The 9,153-nt window shown below is 38.0% G+C and overlaps 1 protein-coding gene across 1 annotated transcript; it reads left to right on the top strand.

Moving 5' to 3' along the window:
- Window positions 1-4,475: 4,475 nt before the first annotated feature.
- On the top strand, window positions 4,476-5,435 carry LOC144230043 (olfactory receptor 52B4-like). The gene has a single exon (XM_077762261.1). It carries the CDS (start codon window positions 4,476-4,478, stop codon window positions 5,433-5,435), a length of 960 nt encoding a protein of 319 aa, XP_077618387.1.
- The last annotated feature ends 3,718 nt before the right edge of the window (window positions 5,436-9,153 follow it).

Below are 9,153 nucleotides of genomic sequence, written 5' to 3'. Positions count from 1 at the left end.
TGTGATGTTTGAATTAGTATACTTGGAAGTGGAGAAAAGATGTGATTATGGGCACACCACACTAAAGTGAATGAGCACTAGTCGGAACAAAATTATTGAAGAAAAACTTCTATCCATAATAAACAAATCCTACATGGAAATAAAAATATTGCCATAACAATTTCCTTCTTTGAAATATTGAATATTTAAGTGAAATAATCCAGGACACATATACAAGTTTAAATGTAAATACACTCATAAGAGAATATTTTTTAACAGAGAAAAACAGAAGCTTTATAAATATTCAATTATAAAGAAATGGTTAAATGTATTGTAGTATGTCACCAAGGTGTAATATTTAGTCACTCAAATTTTTAAAGAAATATTTATAGGCTACTAACTATGTGGCATTGTATCAGACTGGAGATACATGCAGCTGAATTAAAGGAACTACATGGTTTATAGAACATTTGTTATGACTGGGAACATTTATTACCAGTTGTTAATTGAAAATTCCTATATTATAAAATTAAATAAAAAAGTATACAACATGTACAGTTTGATCTCAACAATATGTAAATCCATGAATAGGGAAGAAAAAAATCTTAGACGGTCATCAATGAAAATGTTCCATTAAGCCCTTGCATGATGGAATTTAGGCAGTAGTCCTGTATACAAAATAATATTAATAAATTTTCAGTGAATTTGATTTTATTAACATTTTATCGTGGTGTGAAAATGGTTGAATGGGTGGTGAAGGAGTAAATAAAATGTTTGAGAGAATCTTTAGGATTCCAGCTCCTAATATGCTTCTGCGCCTTCTGAAAGTCAGGGTTGAAGAGAGTGAGCTGGAGTGAGGTGTGGAACCTTGATGAAAGTCCCTAACCGCAATTCCACCCTCTTCCCTGACCCCTCCCCTCTGAAACCTCTCTTCTACCTCCTCTTCTCTCTTAAGCTCATTCAGCCTATTCAGACAAGGAAGTGTTCAAGGCTTATTGTTATGTCACTGGCAGTAGAGGAGACCCTAGGGGAGAAGAAAGTCACATGAATAAGTCCACAGTCCCCAAAGATGCTTGGAGAAAGAATAATTTTCCCTGCACTTCATTCTCCAACTTAATCCCTTGGCCACTGCACACAATCTACTTGTTGTGAGAACACCCTGCAATCCAAGCAGGGGCATGACTCCAGTCTGTGGTTCCTGATGGCTCTGATGGACAGTTTTGGGGTGAGGAGAGTTGGTTGGTACTGAACAGGATAGCCTGGTGACTTTCTGGGCCTTTCTGTCCATGGGCATCAATGGTGGGGTCTGATTGAGTGTGGGGATGAAGAAGGTGGAAAACACTGAGTTTACTGATGAAAGACATGGGGAGCAATGATAGATTGCCTTCATCGTTTGGTAACCCCTTAGGCACTCTATTTGGAATTGTCCATTCCCTGAGAGCAGAGTCAGAGAGGACAGACAAAAATATTTCCCTGGATGTTTTGTGGCATAGTGGAAATACTAGTGGAAGGGGAGGCGTGAGACCTTCTTGACTCATTTCTTTTGTGACCTTGGGAAAACTGCCTTTTCTTCTGTGGCCTTGGTAAATAATAAGTTGTATGACAAGGTTATTCTAAAGCAGGAGCTGGCAAAATTTTTTTTGTAAAGCTCAAGAGTAAAAGTGTTAAGCTTCAAACAAGGTCTCTGTTGCAACTACTCTACTCTGTCTCACAAAAGCAGTCCTAGACGATATGTAGATATGGGGAATGGCTGTGTTCTAATAAAATTTTATTTATAAAAAAAGCAGGTGGTGGGCAAAACTTAGCCCACAGGCTGCAGTTTGATGAGCCCTGGTATAAAGTGTCAACCCGGATTGACATTTTATATCTCTGACTCATGTTTGGGTAAGTCAAGAATGGAACTGGTGAAGCAGGGGTGTTGTCCTTTATGTTGTATTGCTATGAGAGTCCCTTATGGCAGGGATGTGGGGGCTGTAAAGCTGGAGACAGGGGTAGGAGTGGAATAGCCTCTGGAAGCTTTATCTATTGAAGGACGCTAATTCAGTAAGAAGAGAGTCAGTGTGCTAAATGAAGATATGCAATTTATGATTTAAATAAGTCATAACTTGTCTCTGTGAGAGAGAGTTTGACTGGTTAATGACTGTGTATGGATTTGGGTGGCTATTATGTGAAGCAAAGTTTAAAGGTGTATGTGTGTGTGCATGTGTGTGTGAATCTGTTCACAGTGAAGGGCTGTTTGTATGAATAGTGAAAATGTGTTAGTGTGTAGATTTTCATCAAAATTTGTAAGAGTTAATATATGTGTGGTGACTGTATAAATGAATGTATGGGATAATATGTGTCTGAATGGAAGATTGTGTGTTTGTATGTGGATCTGCAGCAGGCAGAACTGGAATTGAACCCAAGTAGGTCTGACTGTAAAACTCTATCATTTGTCCTATGGTACATTGTCTTACATGTCTTAGATACTGTGGAATAAATAGGAGAATTAGAAGAGATTAAGGAGGAAGTCAGGGAAAGGTGGTGTAGGTAGTCAACATAAAAAACGGAAGTTTTTAAAGGTAACGGAAGTTTTGATTCTAAAAATTTTGGATTCAAATATCAGCTTTTCTACTAACAAGTTATTTGACTTTGGGCAATTACTTATCTGAGACTTTCTTCATGCATGAACTAGTGATATGTTCAATTTCATAAGTTTGGTGTGATGATTAGAAATAACATATTTAACACTCAGTAGGTTTTTAATGGTTGCTATTATCACACGAAGGTATTAATAATGGAAATAGGAGATTTGTAATTACAAGAAATTAATTTGGCATTTAATTTAAATCTAAAATCAATTTAGATTTGGCAAGGATGCTTTGATAGATTATTTTAGAGAAGGAAGTTTTAGCAGCAGGTTTGTGTTATAAGTAAAGTAGTTTTGGTAAAGATAAAGGAGTGGTAAAAGGATGGAAGAAGAGAGAGCACATCCCTTCTTCTGTGAAACCAAAGTAAAGGGGGAAGAGACCATTGAACATGTTTACAGATGAAGGAGAAGGAGCCGAGAGAGAGATTAAAGTTACTAGAGTGACAGATTGGTAGGAAGAGGTACTTAAAGAGAAGGTTGGGGTCCAGCTCACAGATGGAGGGTTGAGCCTTAAATTGGAGAAAAGGAGTAAATGTGATTCAAATATAAATAAATTTGTAGATGGCAGGGTGAGGGTGGAGAGGTTAAAGGAATGAAAAATGGATGTTTTTGTTGTTTTTCTCCTTGAGCCAGGAATCAGGGAATCACAATCATCTGATGAAGGGGACCAAGGAGGAATAAGGCAGATACGAAGTGATTCGGAAGATGGTGTGGGTAGGTAAATTCTAGCTCCACCATTTACTAGCCAGGTGACCTTGGGTAGGGCACTACTTAAACCCTCCAAGCTCCATTTGCTCTCTTATCAGAAAAATGAGGGAAATGACTACAATTATCTCACACTGTGGTGATTAAAACAGTGCACATACAGCCCTTAGTACAGAGCCTCTCCTAACTGATCTGTCTCCATTTTCTAGCCTGCTTCCTCCATTCCCCATCCATATTACAAAATATTGCAAGAGAGAGAGAGATACCTAAAATGCTAATTTCATCACGCCACTCTCTTACTACAAATCCATCAGTGGCTCTTACCACTTCAACATAAATTCTAAACTCCTTACACTTATACTCAAAATTCTCAGTGATATGGCCCCTACCTCACTACTTAATATTATTTTCTACCATTTTGTATGAAGTCTACTTTGCTATAGTAATCCTGAATCGTTATAATTTTCCTCCATAATCTATATCCTTTCAGATTTCTGACTTTGTTCATGTTATTCCCTCCTCACGTGACTTTACTTGGCAAAACCTTACTTCTTCTTCAAGGTTCATCTTAGGGTGGCACCTTTTGAAAACCTTTTCTGAACTTCCAGGAAGCTCTCCATGTTTCCACAGCTCCTTGTGTTTAACTTTTTCTTTACACGATCCCTATCATTTAGATATTTTGCTTAATTGTCTCCTCCAGGTAGTTCCCCTAAGAGCCATGATAAGTGCTTATTAAATTATAGTCAACTCATTTCCTTTTGAAATACATAACACATCCACATGGTCAAAGTGGAAACTGCAGTGTTTGTTGTTCACAGCTCTTAACTGTTTATAACAACCTAAAACTAAGATCTATGGCATTCTAGAGCTGGAACAACTCTCTTAGAGATGACCTAATCCAACTTCTCCCCAGCGTTAGATTTAAGGCGATACAAGAGCGATCCAGAGCAGGGAAGTATTTTACTGAGATCAAATAGTAAATAGAATGTCAAAGAGTTTTAACCCATGTTTCCTGACTTTCTGACCAGGATCCTTTCCACTTCTCATCCAGTGACAAATGATCTATTCCTACCACCTCTACTTCAACCCTTTTCACCTCTTTTGACAAGATAAAAGTGACTGCAAATCTTATACACCAACATCTAGGTGACCTGTCCTGGGAATGGCAACTCCCAACCACACTGGTACCAGCCACTCATTCTTCATTCTGCTGGGCATCCCTGGCCTGGAAGACCAACACACATGGATTTCTCTTCCCTTCTTTATTTCCTACCTGGTTGCTGTCCTTGGGAATAGCCTCCTTGTCTTCATCATCATCACTGAACGCAGCCTCCATGAACCCATGTCCCTCTTTCTCTGCATGCTAGCTGTGGCTGACCTCATCCTGTCCACTACCACTGTGCCCAAAGCCCTGGCCATATTCTGGTTCCATGCTGGGGAGATCTCCCTCAATGGCTGCATCACTCAAATCTTCTTCATCCATGCCACCTTCATTGCTGAATCAGGGATTCTGTTGGCCATGGCATTTGACCGCTATGTGGCCATCTGTGACCCACTGCGATATACTGTGGTGCTCAGTCATGCAGTAATTGTAAGGATTGGTCTGGCTGTGGTCCTGAGAAGCTTCTCTGTGATACTCCCTGATGTGTTCTTGGTGAAGAGACTGCCTTTCTGCCATAGCAATGTGATACCACATACCTACTGTGAGCACATGGCTGTTGCCAAGTTTGCTTGTGCTGATATTCGTGTCAATGTCTGGTATGGCTTGTCTGTTCTCCTCTCTACTGTAGTGCTAGATGCCCTGCTCATCTTGGTTTCATATACCCTCATCCTCCATGCAGTCTTTCACCTTCCTTCCCGAGGAGCTCGGCAAAAGGCTCTGGGCACATGTGGATCCCACCTTGGGGTCATTTCCATGTTCTATTTGCCTGGCATTTTTACCATAATTACCCAGCGGTTTGGGCATCATGTTCCCCTTCATACTCACATTCTGCTGGCCAATATCTGCATGTTAGCCCCACCCATGCTGAACCCTATCATTTATGGGGTCAAGACCAGGAAGATTCGAGAATGTGTGGTCAGTACTTTGTCTTTACAGTGGAAACATGTTGAGTCTGTGTGACTGATAAGGTGGTATATTTACCACTATAGGGTCTCACATTTTCTTTCCCTATTTTGTAGAAACTTATGAACTAACGGTTCTACTGACTGCAAATAAATGGATTTATCATGACTTTGAAAGATAGATCATCATGTTGCCTTTATAGGGTAGTGTTTGGAAAACAGCATGAGCTTTATTGGATATGATATCAAAAGTATATGCAATAAAAACAAAACAAACAAGTGGGACTACATCAAACCAAAAAGCTTCTGCATAGCAAACTAAGCACTCAGGAGAATGAATAGGAAACATATGGAATGGGAGAAAATATTTGCAAATCATATATCTGATAAGAGGTTAATATACAAAATATATAAGAAACCCATGCAACTCAATAAGAAAACTCAGCGGTAAAGGAACCTGACTTAAATATGGGCAAAGGAGCTGAATAAACTTTTTTTTTCCTCAGAGAAGACATACAAATGCCAACAGGTACATGAAAAAGTTCTCAACATCACTAATTATGGGAAATGCAAATCAGAGCCACAATGAGACTTCACCTTACACCTTTTAGCATAGCTATTAGCAAAAAGAGATAATATATTTTGATGTGGATATGGAGAAAAGGGAACCCTCGTGCAGTGTTGGTAGGAATGTAAGTTGATAGAGCTGTTAAGGAAAATTGTGTGGAGGTTCCTCAAAAACTAAAAACTAGAACTGCCATTTTATCTCGAAATTCCATTTCTGGGTATATATATGAAGGAAATGAAATCACTATCTTGAAGAGATGTCTCAAGACATGGAAACAACCTATGTGTCCACTGACAGGTGAATGGATAAAAAAATGTGACACACACACACACACACACACACACATTGGAATACTATTCAGTCATAAAAAGGAAATCCTGCCTTCTGTGACATCATGGATGAATTTTGAGGACATTAAGTAAAATAAGTCATACAGAGAAAAACAAATACTATATGATCTCACTTATATGTGGAATCTAAAAATAAACCAAACTCAGAAACAAAACACATTGGTGGTTGCTTGATATGAGTACTGGGGGATGGGAGAAAGGAGTGAAGGTTGTCAAAGTGTACAACTTCCAGTTATACAATGAATGAGTTCTACGAATGTAATGTACAACATGATGACTACAGTTAATACTGCATTGTAGATTTGAAAGTCTCTAAAAGAGTGTATCTTAACAGTTCTTACCACACACATAGAAAAATTTAACTGTGTCTGGTGGTAGATGAGTTAACTAACTTTATTGAGTGGTAATCATTTTGCAATATAAATGAATCAAATCATTATGTTGTATACCTTAAAGTTACAAACTGTTACAGGTAACATTTAAGATTGTTTTGGCTATTCGAGGTCTTTAGTTGTTCCATACAAATTTTAGGATTGTTTGACATAGTTCTGTGAAAAATGGTATTTTGATTGGGATTACATCAATTATAATTGATATAGGTGTCAATTATATCTTAGTAACGCTGGAAGAAACAATGTGGCACATATATACAGTGGAATATTATTCAACCATAAAATAAGAAAATGATTGAACAAAATGGATGAACCTGGGAGACATTATACCAAGTGAAATAAATCAGGCACAGAAAAACAAAGACTGTGTGGAATCTATCCATCTATGTGGAATCTAAAAAACTCCAGAAGTAGAGAGTAGAATTGTGGTTCCTAGGGGGACAGGGGTGGAGGAAATAGGTGTTGGTTGAAGCTTACAAACTTTCAGTTATAAGTTTGTATAGATCTCAGGATCTAATGTACAGTACGATGACTATAGTTAATTTGTTACTATATACTGAGAGTTGATATTAAGTGTTCTCACTCCACATATACAAAAGGTAACTATGTGAGGCAAGGAATCTGTCAATTAGCTTCATTGTGGTAATCATTTTACAAAGTGTACGTATATATTTAAGTGTACATCATAAGTGTATACAGTTTTATGTCACTTATACCACAATATGGCTGGAAAAAATTTATTTATTTATTTAGAAAATTTTTTTTAATGTTTTATTTATTTCTAGGAGAGAGAGAGAGACAGCATGAGCAGGGGAGGGTCAGAGAGAGAGGGAGACACAGACTCTGAAATAGGCTCCAGGCTCTGAGCTGGCAGTCAGCACAGAGCCCGACGCGGGGCTCGAACCCACGAACCGCGAGACCATGACCCAAGCGAAAGTCGGAAGCTTAACCGACTAAGCCACCCAGGCGCCCCGAAAAAATTTAAATATAAATACATAGTTTCATAAAGGGTGGGCACCATAATCTCTAAGTTCCTGGATTATACCTTTATCATAGGGCTGTGATAGAACTAACAGTATAAAGTATAAACAGGATGTTAAGTATGCATGACATAGAGTAAGAAGTGAATAAGTTTTTAACTTCTACCTTAGCTTGTTTATCTTGAAAATTTTAGTGTAATAATTTCTGCCTCTTCTAATTCAAAAAGTTGTGGAATCAAAAGAGACCACAAAAGTCAATAGACCTTATTTGCATTTCAAGGGAAAATATTAATCATAACTGGAATTGGTACTGGTAAAATCTTCACTTCTCAAGTGAATTTTGTGCGACTTGTGAGGTATACGGATCACTTGTTAGTAATTATCGGTGGGGATAGAAGTTGAGATACTATTATCTCTACTACTTAATTCCTTCCCGTGGGGGCCAAGGGGATGGCTGTATGTCATCCGTGTAATGGACATCTCCAAGTATTGGAATTATCTGATATGCCAAGGTATTCAGATTTTTGAGAAATGAGAATATTTAAGTTTATATCATTATGATAGTTTTCTCCCACCAGTAAATCAATTAAAGGGAACAAAGCATCATCTACATTGGTCAACTCCAAGGCAGAGACACAGAAGCAGAAAAGTAGATTATATAATTTACCCTTAAAATTTTTTCTCTATAAACTTGACATGCAGAATCCAACCATTCTCCAGTATATCCCCATTCATATAGAACTGAGATCTTCTTTCCTTCCTTCAGTTTATCAACCAAACATGGATGACTTTGTCAAGTTATATTGATTTAGCTCTGTAATGTTGTCATCTTGCCTGAGGATTCTGTTCTTTTTATCCTTTCTTCAAAGTACCTTCTTTTTTTTTTTTTAATAGTTTATTGTCAAGTTGGTTTCCATATAACACCCAGTGCTCAACCCCACAAGAGCCCTCTTCCATGTCCATCTCCCCCCTTCTCCCCATACCCATCAGTCCTCAGTTTGGTCTCAGCATTCAAGANTGTTTTTCGGGTGTGGAGTTTGGTGAGTTCCTTATAGATTCTGGATATTATCCCTTTATCTGATATGTCATTTGCAACTATCTTTTCCCATTCCGTCGGTTGCCTATTAGTTTTATGGATTGTTTCCTTTGCCGTGCAGAAGCTTTTAATATTTTTTTTTCATTTTTCAATACAGCTTTATTGAAATACATCTTACATACCATACGATTTAAAGTGTATAATTCAGTAGTTTTTAGTGTATTCACAGAGTTGTGTATCCATCACTGCAGCCAATTTTAGAACATTTTCATCATCCCCCAAAAAACCCTGTACCCTTTAGGTATCACATCCCGACTCCCCATCTGCACCCCCCAGTCTTAAGCAACTACCAATCTACTTTCCATCTTTACAGATGTGCTTATTCTGGACATTTCATAGAAATGGAATCATGGAATATGTTGTCTTTTGTGACTGGCTTCTTTCACATAG

Source organism: Crocuta crocuta, unplaced genomic scaffold (genome assembly GCF_008692635.1).
Source record: "Crocuta crocuta isolate KB4526 unplaced genomic scaffold, BGI_CrCroc_1.0 scaffold306, whole genome shotgun sequence".
Lineage (NCBI taxonomy): Eukaryota > Metazoa > Chordata > Mammalia > Carnivora > Hyaenidae > Crocuta > Crocuta crocuta.
Note: the sequence above shows the minus strand (reverse complement) of the source record. Positions and strands in the feature narration are given on the sequence as shown.

Excerpts from the sequence above, each read along its gene's own strand:
- LOC144230043 (XM_077762261.1), top strand. The coding sequence starts at position 4,476 with ATGGCAACTCCCAACCACACTGGTACCAGCCACTCATTCTTCATTCTG.